The 22,724-nt window shown below is 43.1% G+C and overlaps 1 protein-coding gene across 2 annotated transcripts in view; it reads left to right on the top strand.

Moving 5' to 3' along the window:
• The window catches only part of STK4 (serine/threonine kinase 4), an 83,252-nt gene that overhangs the window by 15,167 nt on the left and 45,361 nt on the right, over positions 1-22,724 (top strand). For both annotated transcript variants that reach the window (XM_090064892.1, XM_090064893.1), the window contains exon 9: positions 4,001-4,187. In XM_090064892.1, coding sequence (XP_089921018.1) covers positions 4,001-4,187 — 187 coding nt within the window. The remainder of the gene's footprint in view (positions 1-4,000; positions 4,188-22,724) is intronic.

Raw genomic sequence — 22,724 nt, 5'->3', positions numbered from 1 at the left:
GGCTCAGCCCTGTGTGGCAGTAATAGTGGGGGGCTGGGACAGAGTTGCAATCTGCTCCCTGAATGTCCCTGCCTGCAGTACTGAGGCTCTGTCCTGGCCCCACGCTGTCACCACCCCATGATCCTGGGGTCTCAATGGAGGATGGCCAGGACCCATGCAGGCAGGATGATGCTGCTGGCAGAGAGCTATGTCCAGGGCCAGGTCCAGGATCTTGGGGTGATGACAGCGCGGGGCCAGATCTGGGCCAGCGCTGCAATCTTCTTCCTGCACGCTATTGCCCACAGGACCCGTGCCTGTCACAGGAGCATGTGGGCAGTGGATCATGGCTGTACCCTGGGTCTAGGCCCCATGCTGTCACCGGTCCAAGATCCCAGAGTCTCCCCGGCCCCATCTGCCCATCTTGCTCCTGGATGCCACTTCCCACCTTATTCTTCAGTTGTGGCTGAATGGTGATTGAGAAGTAATTTTACTCATTATGTCGCCAGGTTGGATACCTTCAAGTCAGCTGTCCCTGACAATCTACACCCCAGGGTACTCAAGGAGCTGGCGAGCATCATAGCCCAGCCCCTAGCAAGGATCTTTGAGAACTCCTGGCGCTCTGGTGTAGTGCCTGAGGACTGGAAGAAGGCCAATGTGTTGCCTATCTTCAAGAAAGGGAGGAAAGTGCATCCTGCAAACTATAGACCCATCAGCCTGACCTCTATCCTGGGGAAGGTCTTAGAAAAGTTTAGAGAGGCCATCCTTAATGGACTGGCCAAACCAGCATCCTGAGGGATAGCCAGCATGGGTTTGTTGTGGGTAGGTCTTGCTTGACCAATCTCATTTCCTTTTATGACCAGGTGACCTATCACCTGGACAAGGGAGAAGATATTAATGTCATATATCTTGACTTCTGAAAAGCCTTCGATCTGGTATCCCATGATCACCTCTTGGCGAAACTGGCCAATTGTGGCCCTGGGTCCACCATGCTCCGCTGGTTGGGAAATTGGCTCTGTGGTTGGACCCAGAGGGTGGTAATTGGAAATCAATCATCATGGTGCCCTGTGACCAGTGGGGTCCCCCAAGGCTCTGTCCTTGGACCCATATTATTCAACATCTTTATTAATGATGTGGACATTGGAGTCAGAAGCGGACTGGCCAGGTTTGCCGATGACACCAAACTTTGGGGCAGAGCATCCACACCAGAAGGCAGGAGGCCAATCCAGGCTGACCTGGACAGGCTCAGCAAATGGGCGGACGAGAACCTGATGGTGTTTAACACCGAAAAATGCAAGGTTCTCTACCTTGGAAGGAGAAACCTGCAGCATGCTTATAGGCTTGGTAGTGCTACACTGGCTAGCGCTATGGAAGAAAGGGACTTGGGGGGTCATCATTGACCACAAGATGAACATGAGCCTGCAGTGCAGTGCTGTGGCTAGTAAAGTGACCAAAACACTGGGTTGCATCCATAGCTGCTTCTCAAGCAAATCCTGGGACATCATTCTCCTCTTGTATTCAGCCTTGGTGAGGCCACAGCTGGAGTACTGCATCCAGTTTTGGGCTCCACAATTCAAAAAGGATGCGGAGAAGCTTGAGAGAGCAGAGGAGAGCAACATACGTGGTCAGAGGTCAGGAAAACAGACCTTACGACGACAGGCTGAGCGCCATGGGGCTCTTAGCCTGCAAAAGCGCAGGCTCAGGAGTGATCTGATGGCCACCTATAAGTTTATCCCATAAGGGGTGACCACCAATACCTGGGGGAACATTTGTTCAGCAAAGCGCCACAAGGGATGATGGGGTCGAATGGTTATAAACTACTGCAAGACTGTTTCAGGCTGGACATAAGGGAGAATTTCTTTACTGTCCGAGCCCCCAGGGTCTGGAACAGCCTGCCGTCGGAGGTGGTTCAAGCACCTACTTTGAACACCTTCAAGAGTAAATTGGATGCTTATCTTGCTGGGCTCGTATGACACCAGCTGACTTCCTGCCCTTTGGGTGGGGGGCTGGACTCGATGATCTTCCGAGGTCCCTTCCAGCCCTAATGTCTATGAAATCTATGAAATTATATTAGCTGAAGCACCAGGGTCTGTTGCTCTGCACCTAAGTGAACAGTGCACTGATGTCATGGTGCTCTTTGATGCCAGTGCAACTTCTCTCGCTCCTCCATGTTAGATTTGCTGGAGGGTAGAGAGTTAGTAAGGTTTTCCATGACACTTTCTTCTTTTCCTGTGGTGTTTCACTGTGCTACAGGTGGGGGATTCACAAGGAAACATGGCAAAATAGAACACGGGTGGGCAAAATAAAGCCTGCAGGCTAGGTTCAGCCTGCTGAGGGATTTTGTCTCGTCTGCAACAGTTTCTTCTGCCCCACCTGGCCCAGACGTGGGGAGCAGTCCAGTCCATGGCATGTGTGGCGAGTCCCATCACCCCTGGGTGTGCAGCGGGGCTAGGGCTTCATTTCCCAGTGACCCCAGTGGCAGCTTCTTCCAGCTACCGCTTCTGCCAGACCTGACCCCACTGCCTGGGCACCCTGTCCTGTCTATCCAGCACCTGAAGCTGGGGTTGGGATCTGTGTGGGCAGGCTACTTGGCTGATGCTTGACACGGAGCCACAGATGCATAGGGAGCGGGGAATTCACTCTTCACCAGCAATAAAATTTAATTTCCCTCCCCCTCTAATTTTTGCAGTTTTCCTTTTTTTCCCCTCTTTGTCAGGTAAGAATGCTATCTGTGGACACCATTAGTAAGACAGAGGCCACTGACATGTGGATCAGGGCAGGGCAGGGCAGTGTCTACTTCTTCGTTGTAACAGCTATGAGATGTTGAGACGTGATGATATAACTTGGGGAGATGTATGCACATTAGCCTCATGATAGTAACTCAAATCATAGTCATGTGAAGACAGAGGAACTGGATCTATCCATTGGTAACAGGTGGTCATCTTTTTTAATGTTCAATATTAAGGTGATTTGCCTGGTAACTAATTTTACCAGATTTTCAGCTAGCATTTACTGTGCTTAGAAGCAGTAAATGATTTCTTATTCAGGGATTGAAGAAGTATTTCCAAGAAATTGTCATAACTTTGAAATTCCTAACCGTTCTACGGTCAGTGTTTATATGGGCAGGATTTTATTAAATATTTTCAAAGGGCTGTCTTGTCTACATTCTGGCTCAGATATTTAGCTTTCCTTGTGCACTTTTGGGGAAATTTATTTTCCCATATTAATGTTCATTTTGATTCTAAAAGTTTGCATTACTGTTGGCAAGACTCAAGGGTTTAAATTCTACTCTCTTATGGCAGGAACAGGCAGGCTTTGCAGACTTCTCCCAAAAATATAAAAGGCCAGAAAAACAATTTGTTTCTGAAAAATGAATATTAAGTCTAGTTCCTTTTTTAAAAAACCTTGCAAATTCAGTACTTGAACATTTAATTATATTTTTCTGTGAGTTTTTTTTGCTTTTTTTTTTTTTTTTTTTTTTTTTTTTTAAGAATCAGCTTCTGAAAACCAGGATTATCCCTTTCTTCTTTAGTTTGTTTATACTGTAAACAAACCGCTGCAATTTAATCAATGCTCACTGGAGATGGGGCTTTGTATCATACCTGACGGTCTTTAATAGAAATATTTAAAGACTGAATAGCTCTTTTAATCTAACTGCTTTTAGTGATGGGCCACCAAATTAGGTTCTAGCTGGGGAGCTTGTACTTCTTATTGCTGTTATTGCTGCTTATTTATGGTTCGGTAGAAAACTTTAATCTCCAAGACTTGTCATCCAATTATTTCTAACACTAGGTAATGCTGGAGGAACAGGAACAGAGAAGATTGTTTTTCCTTGCCCATTTGTGGATGAGGGGGGAAGGAAAGGCACCAAGTAATTCTTTACTTTTTACTGTTTTTATAGTAATTTTGTAAGATCCTCTTTCTTATTGAAGAGCTTTTAGAAGTTAGTTCCAATTCTCTTTGAATGTAGTCAGCCTTTGTATAAGATTGTCCTGAAAACTGCATTTTATATACCCTGCCATAGGAAGAAGATGAAACTGATTCAGGTACAATGGTGCGGGCAAGTGGAGATGAGACTGGTACAATAAGAGCTGCCAGCACCATGAGTGATGGAGCCAATACCATGATAGAACATGATGGCACTCTGGAGTCCCAGCTGGGCACGATGGTAATAAATACAGAAGAGGAGGAAGAGGAAGGGACCATGAAAAGTAAGAACTCTTTTTATCGTCATTCATTTCACACACAGGCCCCCGCAGGAGATGCAGAGCTAGGGAGGAAATTTATGAACACATGATCAAAAAGTATTATGCTAAAAGGTTTTCAGCAGGAGGCAGGAGGGGAAGGTAAGATTTGGAATAAATGTTAGCTCAAGATGCATAATTAATAGGTTCAGCAATGTGTTTGATTTTTGAGGATGGTAGTTTATGGTAATATATGTATTTTTATACTTTTCATTGCATGTACAGTTAGCCTAGATGTAATTTCCCTTGACAATTTTTTAAAAATTATTATAAGCTGTTAATTAATCCTCAACTAATATCAAATCCAGTTGCTAGTTTCTTCTGTTATGGTATTTCTATACTTATTGGTTCAAATGAAGGAGATTTCATGTTCCTGCTGCTGGGCTGGATCAGAGGCACATACGTTGGTTCCACTCAGTGGTTATAAGCATTTAATTAAAACGATAATTTACTTCTAAGAAGTGGGACTGTTTTTGGTTCCTTGTATTGTGGCAGTACGTTTGGGCCACGGTTGTGACTGGAGCCCAGTCATACTAGCATAAGGAAAAGATGAGCCTTGCCCTTAAGAGTTGACATAAAAGGAAAAAGCAAGTAAATACAACAGACAGCGAGAACAAGATAGGACTGAAAACAAAGTTGGTTTCTATACCAGGTGCCTAGCCATTGTATTCATTTTTGTAGGCATCATAGTAGAAGGTAGCTTGTTATTAAGGTAGTGTTTTGAAAAGGGTGATGTGGTAGCTTTTCAGAGCGGAAAACACTAGGGATGACATGGGAGAAAGCACAAGAGTGCTTTTTAATTTAATCAACACGATATTGGTGACAGAGGAGAGGGTGGGATTTTGCATCTTGATGGGGGGCGGGGGGAGGGTGTACGTGTGTGATGGGAGGGCTGTAGTAAGTAGGTCATTGGGGTGTTGGATTTTAAATGTAATGACTAGTTTGTTTCAGTTGGTAGAGCCAGTGGAGATGTGCAAACAGGGGTACAAACAATCTGGTAGAAGCCTAGAGCTAGAAAACCCCTTTGCAGCTTTTTTAGTGACTGTTACTAAGGCAAGCTTGTATTTGTCAAGGCTGGAGAGGAGGTTGTGGCTGTGGATCTGAAGAGGAGGGTAGAGAGGACAGGCTGAATTTGGGTGGGATGCAGGAAGAGGCAGTTCTCCCTTTGCCTTTTTTGGCTCTGTGTGGCAGCTAATGATGACTTGCTGCTTTAACACATGCAGTGCTTACAGACATTGGGGGAAAAAAAAGTGGCACTTTTAAACTCGGTGTACTTGTGCACCAAATCCATCACATACCCAGAAGAGGCATCACGTTAGTTGGAGCCAGCTCACCTAACACCTATGTAGATCATGCACTTTAGTGGGGGTTTGTTGGTACTTTATATAAGGGGTGAACTGATAGGCATTTTGGGAGTGATACCACTAGCTGATTTTTAAGGAGGCACATCGACTGATACTGATCTGATTTCTGATGCAATTGAGTCCAGCTGGTAAGTCTGGTGTGGCGAAAGGGGAGGGAGGGGGTATGGGGGGTAGATCAGTTCCCCCATGGTGAGGGAGGGGAATAAGGCTGGGGTAGGTGCTGCTAGGGTGGGCATGGGACAGAGCCGTGGCTCATCCGGGGGGCACCAGGAGGGGAGGTGGCTCCCACCTCTGTGCAGGGTGGGGCAGGGCGGGCTGCAGCTAGGGCCAGGGGCTGGGCAGCATTCGGGGCAGGTGGTGGTGATGCTGGAAAGGAGGCTATGGGGGGGGCTGCAGCCCCCCCAAACTTCATCCTAGCCCCCCACCTAGCACCACCACCACCTGCTCTGAGTGCAGCGTGGCAGCCAGCCCACAGCTGCAGCCTGCCTTGCCTCGCACAGCCCCCCTCCCCTCCCTCCCTTTCCCCCTCATGCCCTCCTGGACAAGTGGTAGGAACAGTGGCAGGAGCCGCCCCCACCCCTTCCTGTCTTGCCCTGGCTGGGCAGGACCTACCTCAGCCCCACTCCCTCCCTCACCATGGGGAGCGTTGATCTGCCCCCCCACAACCCTTCCCTCACCCCTCCCCTTCCACCACACCAGACTTACCAGCAGGATGCAACTCTCCAAGCTGCCAGGTTGTGCTTCTTGCTGCCTGCGTGCTGTGCTGTGGCTGGCTGCACGCATGCATGGGCATTTATTCACCAAACTATCAGCTGCATCAGGCCAATTTCCGATATAGTCAATTTTCTTTTTATTGGTGCGGAACCGGTATCAGACTAATGTATCGATGCAGCTCTACTTTATATAATAGCTGATTGACTCGGCTTTAGAGAAAAGCACCAAAAAGCCCTGCTGAAGCACCTGATCTATACAAACAATGCAGAGCTAGGTAAAGTGCATTCTGCTAAAACACATTTGCAGGTGGGTGGTTTCAGCGCCTGTAAGCAGCTGTTCTGTTTTGAGGAAATTCTGTTCAGGTTTTGCAGCTTTTGTCAGACTTGGAACTGGTTTCATCCTGATCTGCGAAAGTCCACTCCATTATTGAGAAACGCCTCTCTGTGATACCTGCTGACCATAGCAAATGTAATGGGGAATCAAGGTATCAGAGTCTCATTTGGTTTGTAGGTTGAGAGGTGAGCTACAGCTAGACATGAAAGACAGTTGCTGTATTTGTGCTAAGCAGCTGCCTAAAGACAGGTGACATTTGCTACCAGAGGATCAGTTTCTAGGTGGCCCCAGGGGTAAGTAGGGGTGAGATTTATTTGTAATAGTCACCTTTTCTAGCACTCTAATATTCCCTGATTTACTAGTCCTCTCTTATAAAAATGTGTACATCATTATTAATATTTGGTGTGGGGTGTGTGTTAACATTACTAACGTGGGAAACTGTTTACTTTGAAATTAATAGTGACCCAGTGGTTTGATTACCTACTTAGTTGCAGCAGTACTTGTCTTTCAGTTTCCTGGTCAGATTGTGGTTAATTGACCTTTCCTGTCTATTGCACATCATCCTAATAGGGATCTGTTAGTAGAAAAGTTTTTAATTAGTGCTTAGTTTATGTGGTGAGCTGGTACTGGAGCTTATAGCTAACTTACAAGCATTATGTGATGGACTCATAAGCATTTGTAAAATCTTAGCTATCTGGGGCAATGATGGTGATACAATGTGACTGCTTAACCACAGCAGGCACAAATGTAGCCCAGAACTACAGTACATCATTCCTCCCATTCTGACATGGCTGTTCCAACTGGCTTGATAAATATTGACTGCTGCTGTTCAATCTATAATACTTCATTTTAACCAATGTGCAAGTCTGATTCATGCTGAGAGGTTACTCAACCAACCTGTCTTTATTTTGCTTTGTTTGTGGAGTACCTGCTGTTTGAGAGCTTTGGCTTTTAGCAGCTTCTGCTTTACCAGGCTATTGATTTGCTTTCATTAGTTGTGCCTCAGAAGATCTGTGGGCAGTTCTCCTTCCTGGTATGGTCTTTGCTTTGCAGTAGCAGAGCTCTGTGATTTTTTTATTTTTATTTTTTTTTTTCCCATCTAAAATGCCTCATTGAGAGAGGTTGCAGATTTGGTTTGGCTCTGCAGCAGCTGTATCTTTTTTGTCTTCATCAAGTGTCATTCATAATAAACAGGAGAAGAGCAGTCTTGAAGGCAAAGTGAACACTATGGGTTCTGAAAACAACTTCAAACTGGGAAGTTTTACCTGTAATATAATTGCATGAAAGAAATCTGAATGAGCTTACAATAGGCATGCAAAATGGAGGCTGAACCCTTAAACAAGTTTTAAATAAATGTGTCAATGCTTAAAGCATCCCTTTATACTGAATGTAAAGTTCTAGTCACAAACTTGGGCATAATGTTAACATGTTTCCAAAGTAAAGAGTGTGGGTAATGCCTATGATTGGAGTGAAGCATTGGTACCCAGTAAGAGAGAGCATGTGTAAGATGCACAGGATAGATTGTGTGCATTTTATGTAGACCCCTACAAACTAACATTTTTTCTGGTGCTGGAGGAGGCAGAGCACCTTGGTAGGAATGGTTCTAAACCCTGTGGTGCCTTTTAAGATGACCTATCTGTCATTAAGCAACCAAAAAGGAGTCTGTTCTAGAGCTGCTGCCTTAGATTGAGGGGCATGTATATAAAATGTCATGTACACCTGATGTTCAGTAGTGCACATGGAGATTGCTACTTGCATAGGTGCTTAGCTCTTTCTCACTGCTGCTTCATGCTATTTGCCCTATAAAAAGAACCCAACAAATCCCTTATGTCCTAAAGGTCACAGCCTTCTGTAAAAAAGGCTGTTGTTGCAGAGTTTGGAATTTAAAGTCATATGCATAGTTTAACTCTGTGGGCAGCAGTGTACTACTTGCTGTCATTGTAGATTGATTTGAAACCGAGTCACTTTGGTTGATGTGGGGGACAAGGGAATGACTGTGCATCTATAGAAAATTATATGAAGTAAGTGCAAAAAACTCTCTTCTTCTTCACCTTCTCTCCATTCCTCCCCCTGCCAACTCCCACCATTTCCTGATCTTTCTGGGAAAGCTCCATGGAAAACTCATTTCTGCAAATTGGTGTCTTGACAATATTGGAAAAACTGAAAATTCATTTCTCTGCTAGGGAGAGAACCTCTACAGAGTCCGTGGCTGTCTTCCCATTAACACTTCAACACATGGTGCGAGTTACTGTCATTCATGGTGAAGACTAGAATACAGAAAAGTAGTTTGGTTTGATTTTTGTTCCCCCCACCCTTGCACCACCTCCTGGCAGCATTTCCAAGATCTGCCTTGGTGACCTGAGTTCAAATCTTGGGTCACTGAGTTGCTATGGAAACAATCACTGCAAAGGCTGAGGTGAGAGCTTTCTTTCTTTTCTTAAGATGTTGAATCAGCAGGACTGACTCCATACCCTACAGCACTGGGTATAGCAGCCATGTGTTTGAGAGTGTAGAACAACTTGCTATGAATATCATGAAAATCAGTTGTTAAGGAAGCCAACTGATAAGACTTTCCAGGAGTCTGGATTCCTTCCAAGGGAAGCTCTTTAAATGTACCAACTTTTCTTATAGAAGACGGTCATTTTTTTTCAAACAGAAGAGGGAGAACATGGTCATTTTCTTGCAGCTTGGCGGCGAGCTCAGTAGACTGGGATCTTTTGAAATTTCACGCTGTAGCAAATACCAGCAATTAGCCATGATGGGTAACTGGGGCTTCCAAGCCAGGCTCATGGCAAGACAGGGAAAGGAGTAATCAAATCTGACTTGCATTTCAGTGTTCCCCCTGGCTCTGAAGAAAGAGAATAGAAGTCTGACAAGAAAAGCAATGGAAGACTGTGCACGTATTAAGTTACTGCAGTTTTAAAAGATCACACAAAATAGGTGGGGCCTGGGACATCTGAGGCTATAACATAAGTGAGATTGCCAGCTGGTCACAAATATAAAGCATACGGGCTTTTTTCCCCATTGGGAGACTGAATAATGTGACTTCTCATCATTTAAAGAGCAGAAATCAAAAATAATTTAAATAAATAAATAAAAGCCTATGATCATACTCCTTCTTCTCGGGTAGATCTCCAGATCTCTATGACTAATTGTCCATTCACTTCCTTGAACCCAAAGGAAACAGGTCTACCAGCATTTTGTAAAATGTTGAGAGCAAAAGTTTTGTTTTAAACCTTAGTTCCCAAATATTCACTTATCCACTCTGCCTTCGCAAGGTCTCCGTAAAAAATTGTGTTCTCATAAACTGGCAGTGAATAGCCTTGCTCTCATATCCATCCTGCTTGCAGGAATTCCTCTTTTGTAGAGGAAATGCAAAATAGCTTTTGTGGACCGGGGCATCCTATCCTAGTTGCTGCAGCTGTGCTAGCCAGCCTCTAACCAGAAGAGGGAGCTCCAGAACAGGCTATGTGGCATCTCTGTCTGCTCGAATAGAAAGCTTAGCTTTTACTCATTTGAAAATGTCTTGAGTACTCCCTCTGCTTCCAGAATTAATCTGATATTCCAGATCTAAGCAGTGTGCGCACAAAGGGTTCTACCCAACCATTCAGGACTTGAAGAAGACCAAGAGAAGTTAGGTTTCACATAGGGTTTTTGTTTTTGCTGTCATACATGTCTCTGTTTTTAAAAAACTAATATGATTAGAGTAACTTGCTCTTTGATACTGTTAAGGAAAAATACCACAACAGGTTAAAATGTTAGGTAAAAACCCTTCTCTCCTTTTCACTAATAGGATAATATTGGAATCCTTTGCAGTCCAGCACATAGTCCAAGTTGATATTCCTTTCTGTAATCATTTCTTCGGGAGTTGGCTGGGCAGCTGTATATTAGCCTGCAAATGCCCTTCCTGAGAATTGCCTCAAGTGCTCCATTTTTCAACTTACCATTTCCATGTTAATGTTCTCTTGACATTCGGTTAAATTGATTTTGCTGTAAAACTCATCAGCCTGGCTGCAGAACTCTTCTAAGGAAAGAGCTTTTCATAATCTTAAATATAAGCATAATAATGACACTTTGAATCAATTTAATTAATTCATCTTTCAAGAGTGATCTGTAATTCAGGTGGGAATTGGTGTCACTATTAATGGTAAAAGTATTCAGGGGAATACAGAAGTTCTGGAAACTCTTACGTGGCAGCAGAGGTAGAATGTTTCCAGAAGTCTGAAACTCCTGGCTCTGGGGGAAAAAGAGAGTAATTACAAAAATAAATCTAACTTGGTATACAGTCCACCCTCGTAGTTGGAGCCAGATGTGCTTTTCAGAGGGGTGAGGCCAGAAGTATACATTCTCCTGAAGTGGAAGTAGTGTTATAACTGTGGTATCACGTGGCTGTCCTTCTAGGCTAACTCTGCTTAACAGGCAAAACTAAATTAACCTGCTTGCCTGCTAAAGTGGCTGTTTTTGTTCCCCTTTGGAGGCATTGTGCACTGCTGGGCATCCTGCGGACACTTGCAGGAGTTCACAGCATCAGCTGGAATGCACTTTTTTCCCTTTTTGGGAAATCTGTATCTTGAAAACAAAACCCAAACCCTGATATTTGTTTTAAATGTGGAAACTGGTTGTAGGGCACTGACACATCTCATTTCTGGAAAATCATTGTCAACAGTGACACTAAAATCTTGTGTCCCCAGGATAATGTAAAGTCTGATCTCTTAAGGACAGTCTTTATAAATTGGTTTTCTGTTTTTAATGATCGGATAACAAATATACTTTACATCTAGTATGTTAGAAAAGTACCAAAATCTTCTAAGCTGTAACTTTGGTTGCTTAAATCTTTTCTCTGTTTCTTCCCCTGCCCCCTCCCCTTTTACTTGGTTTAATATTTTGCAAAGGTTTAATATTTTGCAAATGTGCCATGCGTGTATATAATTTTTTTTTAAAAAAAAGCTGTTCCCAATGCTCTGCCACATAATTCATCCATAACTGGTTACTTGCAGTCTTTAGTTTTAACTAGCTTGAAATAACCTTTAATATCTTAATAGCTTTACTTCTAGAGGCCTGAGGCAGGTCACTCACTTGTAGCAGTAAGCATCCTCATTCTGCTGAGAAATGGCAATCATTTTCATTTCAGTTAAGCTCCAATTAATCTTTGTATTGTCCTTGCTTCTCAAGACATCTTCTAGACTATACTTCTACTTGGGCATTATCTCAAATGGCTAGCGAAACCAATTGGTATTCTTTTCTCTCTCTACAGATAAGCTTCATTACCATTCATGCAATTAAACGTTTGTAATTAGTTATTAAAATTTCTCCTGTTTACCTTGCAGGCTATTTGCTAATGTATATATTTACATTCATTTTTGCTTGTGTGTGTATATATTAATTACCTGCCCTTTCCTAGAATGTATGGTCCTGACAAGACTATAGAAAACCTCTTATGCATTTCTTGTTTTTATTACTTGCCATAGGTCCTGAGATGATGGAAACCTGACAGTGTGCAGCTTTTTTGGTTTACAGAGTAGCACATAAGTTACATGGCAGGTAACCATACTGCTTGCCTTGCCCTGTTATCTGATCAGATTTATGAAGTAGGGTCTACGTTGGTCAGTACTCAAATCTGCCCTGCCTGGACTTGGAGGAGCTTGTCCACTGTAGTATTGATAAACACCAAACAAAATTACACTGCAGCTTAGAAAGCATAGACCAAAGGTGGTCTTGAGATTATACATACATAAGGGGTTTTTGTTGGGTTACTTATCTGGGGGAGGGGGTCTACTAACACTCTGTTTCTCATGGAGAGGATATTAAAAAAATCTTGATCATTTATGAGTATTACAATATTTTGTCACTTCTCAATAAAATTGTGGTCCTTATGTTTTAGATGATCCCAAATAAAATTCATTGGGATTAATTGGTTCATTCAGCAGTCAGGATTTCTGACCATGTCCAAGCTAATAGGTGTTTTCATGTTCTGTTTAAAAAGACACCTTCTATGCTAAAAGCAGTTGTAGTTCATAAATCAGGGTGTGACGTACATGAGAAGATTTCCAGTCTTCTAGATGAAAACTTCCATATAAAATATACCTCAAATGTATACTTTGGGATATTTTAATTCAACTTCTCGTTTGAAATTTAGCCAGGTTTTAAAAACCAAGATTCAATAAACCTTTCCATTGTTAGAACTCTACAACATTTCCTGTAGAGAAATTACTGTATTTTATCGGCAAAAACAGTTATTTGAAAAATGCAGCATAATTAAATATGGGTGACTCAGAAGGCATGCAGTAGGTGTACAATTGGGTTACTGTTATAAGTGAATAAAGCATTATTGATCTGTGGCTGAGGCAGGTTTGTAGGTGTATTTACTGGCAGCAGTTACCTGAAGTTCTATGGTTTCCTGGTATCAAAATAAATGATATGGCTATTATAGAAAACAGCTTAACATTTTGTCAGTTTTATGTATTCTGTAATACTGGGGCTTTTTACCACATTTTTCCTTTGCTGTTCTCTAGGGAGATGACTTTTCATAGCAACCTCCCACCACCTTTTTAAAATAGCTAGTTATTCCATTTTCAGTGGCATAGATTTGTATCTAAAATGAACAGGACCATTTAAAAGTAATTGGGTTATAAAGCAGTATTAGCATTATGTACTGAGATACCATTATGATGAGCATTTGTATAAAAGCCTAAATTGATTAAACACTTCCTTCACTGCCGTAGCATTATAGTACCGCTCTTGATGTATGGAGAATAGCGATGTCCAGAAATGGGAGCCCAGGCATGCTTCCCTGTGCTTGTTGCATTCTGTATTGCTTTTTACCTTCATTTTTGTGGTGGTGCAGCTGGTCAACCTGACCGTCTTTTTTGTTTATTTCCAATCCATGTGCCAAGACTATTGAGTTGAATGCGTGTCAGCACAGCCTTGTAGCTCAGTAGAAGGAGTGCACATACACTGCTGTCTTTATGTGATGCCAAGCAAGCAGTATGAATTTATTTTTTTTAGTCAGAGGGGCAGTAGTTAATTCTGAAAAATGGATTAAAGTAGGGGGTTTGTGCAGTACACATATCCACTTAGCATGCTGAATCTAGTTCATGGCTTCTCCTTTAGTAAGATGAATTTGATAATCTATGAATATTACATACATGCTGTCCAGTGCTGGAACTGGAAGCAGACATATAAATGTGTTTAATGTAGCAATCGTTGTATAGACCTATGTTCTTTTATTGCTTTATTGAAACTATTACAAAATATGTCTGCGCTAGGGTACCTATGGAAAGGTTTTCTGGATGTAACCAATGGCTTGAACAAGATGGAGAGCATGAGTAATGGAATAGTTAGTAGATGTATAGGCTTGTTATCCCAACAGAATCAACAAAGACCTATGGGGAAGGAACTAAATCATTTCAGTTCAGGTACATCTTTATCTCCAAATGCTATATCACACCTTCAGGTAAGCTGTGTTCTGCCCAAGAGAGACAGATTATTTCCTATGAGGACTAAAATTACTTGTCCTTTTTTCTGAGTAGCTAGAATAAACTAATAAAGCTTCTGTGATCAAGAAGTGTCTCTTCCAAAGAGGGAATTGCTGCTAAAAAGAGTTCTTTTGATACTGAGGTTTGAATTCTCCTAGCAAGTACAAAAGGCATGGAGAGATTTACCTGTTTTCATCTTGAGCTGTGGTTGAGGTTTTTTATGGTTGTTAGTAAGTAAAGACATTAGGAAGCAGTTGCTGACAATCCTATGATCCTATTCAGTAGTGTCCCCTCCAAAATCCTTGAGACTGAGCTTGAGGATTCAGCTATGAGGAGATTGCTTAGATGGGTTGCAGACTTGCTTTTTACTAGGTTCAGCATAATTGAAAAGTCATCCTACATGCCACAGGGTGAAGGTTGGATATCCTTTCATTCTTACTGCTGTTTCACCTCCTTTTCATCTTTTGTCTCTGATGCAAATATTCTTACAGATTTAATCCACTGACTAAAGCAAGTAAGAGAGGAGAGGGAAGAATGTGTCAGAAAAAAATGGTAGTGTATGAAGAGCAAGGCAACTTCAAGTGCACTATTTTACTTGCTGCTTATAGTGAGAACTCTGACAATATTATGCTGCATGGTAGTGTGAGATGTCAGTAAAGGGCTTTCTTGCATCATGGAGCAAGCACAGCTGAGACCTGTTTCTTAGGGAGAAATTCTCTGTTCTATGTGCCATAGCCTTTAGCTTTGTACCATTGATATAACTATTTTTCTCAGATGCTTTATATTCATTACAAGAGATTAGTTTAGGTGCTTCGGACTAATTGAAGTGAGGCTCATATTTGTAGCTGTGACAGGACTTACCAGGCATATTCTGCCTTTTGTTTGGGACTAAGGCAAAGTTCTTGCAAATCACAGTCAGGGGAAGACTTGCAGGTATGAAGGGTTGCGTCTCTTGTGTTTAGTGCAGGAAATTTTGGCTAGTGTTGCTGAGGGGTAAATTCATTAATTATGAAACATTTTCTTTTTCTCTGATTGAATAAATTGGTATATTTCTCACTGCACTATAGGAAATGACGCACAGTCCTATTAATCTTTATTAGATCCTGTACAAATTAGTCAGTGCTGTTGCTAAATTTCATTGATTCTCTGATAATAGTTTGAAGCAAATTAAAACTTGAGTTTGCATTTGAAATCTAGTGAAGTTTCTTGCACATAATCATTGGGTGCTGTTCTGCTGAATGTTTAGCCTAGACCTGAGCTGCCTGTTGTGCAAGCTGCACAAATGCAGAGAAGGATGACTAGGATGATTAGGGGAATGGAGAGCTAATCCTATGAGAGAACTAGGAAAGTTTTCCTTGTTTAACCTAGCAAAATGAAGACTGATAGTTCATGAAAGCTCTCTTTAAAAAGTTGGGTGGATATAGAATGAAGTAAATATGTTGGGAGAGGTGGTGGGGGGGAGAAACTGCTTAAGCTAAAAAGTAGTGTTGGCACAGGAGCAAATGGATATAAATTAACCATGAAGAAATGTCTAACCCTTAAAGCATGGAGGTTTTTAACAGCCTCCTAATGAGAATAGTCAAGGCAAACGTCTTATCTGCTTTTAAAATGGAGCTTGGCCAGCTTACAGAAGGGTTTTCATGATCTACCTAACTGTGATAGGAGGGGATTGCAGTTGCTGACTAGGAAGATGACTTCTAGTCCTATGTTCCTATGAAGGCGCTTGTTGTTTTTTTCTTTTGAGGTGAAAATGCTAGCATCTGCCAGGTGTGATCTTTCTGCACAGACTGTGTGTACCTGAGGGTGTGTAAGGTGGATAGTACAGTAAAGCCCTGGCACAAATAAGTTGTTCCCACCTGCTAAATTTTTCACCAAAAAGGCAACCACTGGAAGGGGACAGAGGGTTCAGGAAAAGGCAGATATAATGTATAAATGCTATTTTGCATGCATCTTTCTCTGACAATCTCATTTTTCTGTGCACAGTTTTCAAGTGAAAATTCTTATGTTCCTGTGTTGGTAGATTGCTAATGCACATGTTAAAGCTGTCTCTGCTGCTGCTTCTGCTAAATTTTTCGCCAAAAAGGCAACCACTGGAGGGGCAGAGGATTCAGGAAGTTTAAAAAAAAAAAAAACATTAAAAGAGGATTGGGTACTTCTGCTTGAGCAAAAAAATATTAAAAATGTAAAATAATGTATTACAAAATATAATCAAACTATTGCAAAATAAGTCTAAATATTAGTTTAGATCAATGTAACTAGTATTTTTTTTTAATTTAAATTGAGATGTAACTTTGATAGTTTTCCCCCCCTCATACATCAATGTGCTATTTTGAGAATGTGTTGGGTTGGTTTTTTTTAAGCACATCATGATTTATGATGAAAAATAATTGCAGGCTTTATTTGTGAAGCTCATAGGGCTGCACAAACATAATCTTTGATTTTAGTTCTGTTGGGGAAAATATGCATGCTTGCTATCTAACTTTTCTAATGTAATTTTGCTAATGTAATAATCAAACATTTTATGGCTTCAGATAGAATTATTTTTTTAAAGTGATTGTGTCCATTAGCAAATTGGCAGGGTTGCAGGTTAAACATATACTTTAAAATTTACAGTGTGAAGTCAATTAATATTTAAAAAATGTATTTGCAGTGCAGCCTTCCTGTCTGATTTCCAGCAGATAGCTCAACTCTGATTTGGACTGAGGAAAATCCTTCCATGTATGTCGGGCTTGGGTCCTTTTACCATGTCACACTGACTGAGCTGGTTTGTCTGCATGCCCATGAGGTCGTGTTCGCAGAGTTCTATATTTACCCCCTGTCATAGGAAGCACTGCAGCTCGGGAGTTTGCTGGCTGGTGGGAGCAGTTCCTCTGAGGAGGAAAGAATTGCAAAACAAAGGTAGTTGGCTGCCCTGTGTGCCGGATCTAGCACATAGGACCACAACCCACGAGGCTTCCCACAAGATCTGTGGGGGTCCTATGGGCTGGGTTACATGGTGATGGGCCAGGTCTAGCCCATGGGTGAGGGATTGAGTACCCTGATCTAAAGCACTCTGCCTTGGCCTAAATGTAAATCCATTGAAGTCGGTGAGTTTTTGAAAATCCCATTTATAAAATCCACTTTCTAGAGCTAATTGAATAAAACTCATAGACTGAGCTCATCTGTTCATCACAGATGAGGCCATGGTTAAGAGTCTTGTCTCAGTTCTATCATAGAGCACCCTCCTGAAAAAAAAACTTCTGCTCCAACCATCTCTCCCTTCTCTTTTCATCCCATTACTAACTCCCCTTCTCCAGAGCATCAGACAAGCTACCTGTCTTCATTTTCTTGGCTCCTTACCTGTTATCTTTTGTGTAGTATCATGAGGTTGACTTCTGAAGTTGACCATGACAGCAGCCTCCTTGCTCACTTGTTTAAGTTTCAGAGCAATATCTTAGTGTTTCCTCCCATGCTGGAAGAAGCTTGCTAAAAAGTGAGCAAACCCACAATTTATTCTCTGTAGCTGAGTTCAAGTTCCAGGAGTGGCTGTGATGCCCCTGATGACCATGCAAGCTTTGCCCTGCTCCAACTCTGGGGTGTCCTCCCCTTTTTACTCACCTGCCATGCCTTGATGTATTTGTTTGATCTAAGGGTCCTACACCAAGCCCCAGTTCATCTGACTGCTAGCAGGTCCCTGGCAGACCCCCACTGGTCTTGGTCCTACCTGCAGCTGGGTGGGCCCCACCTGCACCCCAGGGCACCTGTAGCATTGAGGACTATTCACGGCCTCTGACCTCTCCTACAGCCGTGCCAATGCCTCACAGGCATTACCAGACAGTGGCTCCCTTGTCCAGGTCTTCCTGGCCCTCCCCCTTTTGTCTAGCCAGGCTAGCTCTGTAGTTGGCAGTCACAGCCATTTGTCATTAGCTGCCTATTCCTTTGCAGCCAACTCATCCCAGGCAGAGGTCTCCTGGCAGGCTGCAGGTGTGCCCCTTCACTCTAATAGGCAGCTATGTTTCTTTCCTGCCTTCCCTCTTGTGGCTGACCCCTCTCAGCTGCCTGGGCTCCATCTGCTGCCATTTCTCCCCTTAAAGTAACAGGAGCCCAAGATTCCTTGTTACATTTATCTTTAAACTCCTCTTTTAAACTCGCCTATGCTGTGACTTCTACAATAAATTGCTCATGGTTCGACTTCTTGTGTGCTGATACCACTGCTCCTTGTCCTGAACAGTATTGTGCGTCGCTTTGGACTCCCTTCTGTATCCATCTGTCTCTTGTCAAATGCTTAGATTGTACAGACTTTAGGAAAGGACTGCCTTACTGAAGTTTTAGCCTATGTTAAGACCCTTTTAGTATTATTTGTATTATACAACCCAGAGAGCTACTACACACTGCTCTTCTCTGCCTTATGCTTACATCACAAAATTGGCATTCAGTTACCCACATTTTTATTTTTTCCTAACAATTTATACCAACCAACATATGGAAACTCCTATTTTCACAGCTTTTTTTATAAGTTATTTTTTGTAATAGAAGTGCCGAATGAACCAAGTGCTGTGAGCATGTTGAATTAAAAAAATCATGGTTCGTTTCTCGGGAGGTGGAAAAAAACTTTCAGCTTCAGACACACTTTATTAGCAATACAAAAGGTATATATTTGCAAATAGGGTCAGAGGGAGAAGACAAAAGATCAAATCCCTCTGCCCCCGAGCATAATCATTAGCAGGCTTTTATCCCCTCTCTCCTGACCACGTGTGCAGAAGGAGGAATTTTTACAACTCATTTCCGGTTCATACAAACATATATGTAAACATGTCGCTTCATACGTCCCATGTGCATTACAATTAACTACTTAAGTATGCGGGGCGGGTAGGCTTAATATGCATTAGGTTATCACGCGTGCGTGGATGGGACTCAAGGTTACTCAAGGTTCATCCTGAAGGCAAAAAATGGCATTTGCTCTTATCTTAGCCTTAGGAATGTGGGGTCATGAAAGAAAGTGTGATTTAGTGTGACAAAGAGATAGTAAATTTGCAGGACAGAGAGGGAGTGATACCTTTAGTACAAAGGGCTTTTGGTGGTTTTTCCCTTCAATTTCCAACCCCCCCCTTCCCTCTCCCATTAAGGAGACAAGGATGGGTAGCAGCTGTGTTCTTTTTTTTTTTTTTTTCTAAATCTGCTATTGATAATGCATTTTTAATAATATTTCTAACAATATCCCCCCTCGAGATGCTTTCTGATCTTTACTTCATTCGGGCATATCAAGATAATTACGAGGAATTTTTCTGAGGACCATGACCTTTGCAGCAGTCTGTGCTTTTAGAGGGACTGCTGCGACCTGCATTCCTTCCACTGTGGTGGTTATCAATCTAGTGAGACAAGGAATAAGGCAAGGGATAAAAATCAAACCAGTTAGAGCACACAAAAGCACAAACCCTACCTTTTTCCACCAGGGTCCTCCAAATAATTGAAACCACCAGTCCTTATTCCATGTGGTTTCCCACGTTTGTATTGGTACATGGGCTATTTTTCTAATCTCTTTGGCAATCTCTAAGACTGCTTTCCCGTTGTCATCTATTTGGAGGCAACAGTTAGAAAGGTTGAGCTTTCCGCAGACTCCGCCTTCCTCTGCAAGTAAATAGTCTAAGGCCATCCGATTTTGGTATATGGCTGCTCTCATCTGAGAACTTTGTCGGGCCAATAACTCGAGAGCAGTGGCGGTCTGGTTAGTAATTACTTCCAAGACTGCCTGCAACCGGATGATTCTATTCAGCATATATATTGGTGTCCGGTATCCCCAACTCCCATCATTAGCCCATGTAGCTGGTCCATAATACTCAATAATCCTCTGAGGGGGCCACTCATCCTTCTTCCACTTTTGGGAGCTACCCTGTGTCAAACTTACATCAGTACTTCTCTTGGCCCTTTTCCAATCATCATACAAAGAGACTCCTAGCTTATTTCCAACCTCAGACGGTAACAAAAAGAAAGCTGGTACAATTACTCCCATATAGCAAGTTCCCGTCCACCCCTGTGGTAGTATTGTATAGGCCCGTCGTCCGCAAATCCAATAGTATCCTCTTAAGGCCCTATTTTCTCTATTGGTGGCATTTGGAGGGGCCCAACCATAGGGCATCTCGGGAAACCCCAAGCCTCCTTCTGGACCCAAAGGACCAGCAACTGCGTGGCCTCCTTTCATGGAACATTCCCATAGCCCATCCTGTGTTCTTGTCTGTACAATCTGTCCGATCATCACTTTGATTTGTGGCACTCCAATATTTATTAAACCACACAATTGTTCCATTGGGATGCTGCCACACTAGCCGATTATACCCTGGGCTATTAGGATAATAAAGCCGTTCTAATCTTGTAAGGTTCATCCACCTTACTTTTAAAGTCCATATGCAACGGCTGTGTCCCAACCTTTTTCCTGTACCATTATTACTGATGCAATACTCTCCTAACGCCACTTGGGAAAGTTCCCAACTGTGGTTCTCATCCCATTTTTGACTAGTACTCTTAACATCTGCCTTACTACTTACTAGCCATTTCGGGGCCAAAGGAAAAGCCCTCCAAGGCCACTGGCCTCTGGCCTCCCGAAGCCCCCCACAGGCCCAGCAGTTGGTAAGATTAAAAGTACCTGCAATTCTTTCCATCATATCAACATACAAATTTGTCCCTGGGGGAGCAATTTGGGAAAGCGAGGGTGTGAGCCAGCGGTTAAGGCTGCTCAATTCTGCTTCTTTCATTATGCAGATAACAACAAGGCACATTAAGATTCCCACCATATTTTCCCTTTTACTTTCTTGTCTAATTTTCTGAGCTTTGATTAAGCCGTCTCAGGCGCACTTGGAGATCACCAGTAGGTTCACAGCTCCACTTGCTGGCTTCTTGTTCCGAAGACGACTCAGCTTCCACAGTGAGTTCATCTTGGGAGATGTTGTCCTCTGACGCTTGTGGATGTCGTTTCACACGAGTATGGTGTATCCAACGATCATGGCCAGTAATCTTTACAGCGGTGTGGGTTGTTAGAAGTACCTGGAAAGGGCCACTCCACCTCTCAGTCAAAGGCTCCTTTTTCCACCGCTGCACCAAGACCCAGTCTCCCGGGGAGAAGTCATGTACCGGTACATCTAAAGGCAGACGCTGAAAGGAGGCTGCATACCTGTGAAGAGAAAACAAGACAGACTGCAAGACAATAACATATGTATGAAGTTCACTATTACCTAATTCAAAAGTTACATTCTCTCGCATCCCAGGAGGTAAGACTCGAGGCGGCTTGCCAAACATAATTTCATATGGGGTCAATTTGAGGCCCCGTCGGGGAGTGTTTCGAATGCAAGTAAGAGCTAGCGGCAATGCTTGAGGCCACTTAAGGCGTGTTTCAATACAGATTTTGGTGAGCAAAGTCTTTAAAGTTCTATTCATGCGTTCCACTTGTCCTGAACTCTGTGGTCTCCATGGTGTGTGTAGTTTCCAAGTAACCTTGAGAGCTTGTGCGACTTCTTGAACCACTCTTCCCACAAAGTGTTGTCCTTGATCCGACTCGATGGACTCAGGCAGGGAATACCGGGGAATGATCTCCTGTAACAAATACTTCACTACTGCAGCTGCAGTGGCAGTCCTGGTGGGCCAAGCCTCGACCCAACCAGAGAGCTGGTCTACCATGACAAGTAAAAACCCGTGATGTCCGGATCGTGGGAGCTCGGCAAAATCAATCTGCCATGCCTGTCCAGGGTACGCTGCCCAGGGTCTACCTCCCATTGGCACAGGGGGTTTCCTTCGAGGGTTTACTTTCTCGCATGTAATGCACCTGGTAGCAATGCGCTGAGCTTCTACATATAGCCCTGGGGCTACTGCTTGGCGGATCATTAGATCACCCATGGCCAAACCTCCCATATGGGTTCTTGCATGGAGCTGTTGCAGCACCTCCCGAAGCAATGGCCTGGGTATCATGACTTTCCCTCCTGGTACTATCCACCACCCCTGGGAGTTCTTTTCTGCACAAGCTTTCTGTGCAAATTTATCTTCTTCAGGGGAATACTGTGGGACCAAATCCTGAACGTATGGCCATATGGCATGGGACATAGCCTGCTTGGATACCTCTTCCGCTTCTCCCCCAATAAATGCAGCTTCCTTTGCTGCTGCATCAGCCTTTGCATTTCCAAGCTTATGCTTTTTCTCAGCAGCCTTCCCATGGGCCCGCACATGAATGACTGCTACCTCTTTAGGCTGGTGGAGTGCCTCTAGTAGTTTGATAATCTGGGGGCCATTAGCAATCTTATTCCCAGAGGCAGTAATGAAACCCCTTTCTTTCCACAATAGTCCGTGCGCATGGACTGTAGAAAAAGCATAGCGAGAGTCAGTGTATATATTAACTCGCTGGTCTGTCCCCAGCTGTAATGCTCGGGTGAGCGCAGTGAGTTCTGCGGCCTGTGCCGACCATGAGCTCGGCAATGACTCCCTCCATACTACCTTATCCAAGGTTACCACTGCACATCCTGTTCGTCTTTTTCCATCGATGACAGAGCTGGAGCCGTCCACAAAGTATTCAACATCTGGGTCTTCAATTGGGTCCTCAGCAAGATCAGGTCGCACCTGCGTGGTCTGATTCAGGACCTCAAGGCAGTCATGCGTCG

The sequence above is a fragment of the Crocodylus siamensis genome, chromosome 10 (genome assembly GCF_052110815.1).
Source record: "Crocodylus siamensis isolate JL-2025a chromosome 10, ASM5211081v1, whole genome shotgun sequence".
In the NCBI taxonomy this organism is placed as follows: Eukaryota; Metazoa; Chordata; order Crocodylia; family Crocodylidae; genus Crocodylus; species Crocodylus siamensis.
The sequence above is the reverse complement of the archived record's forward strand: the minus strand, read 5'-3'. Positions and strand labels throughout refer to the sequence as shown.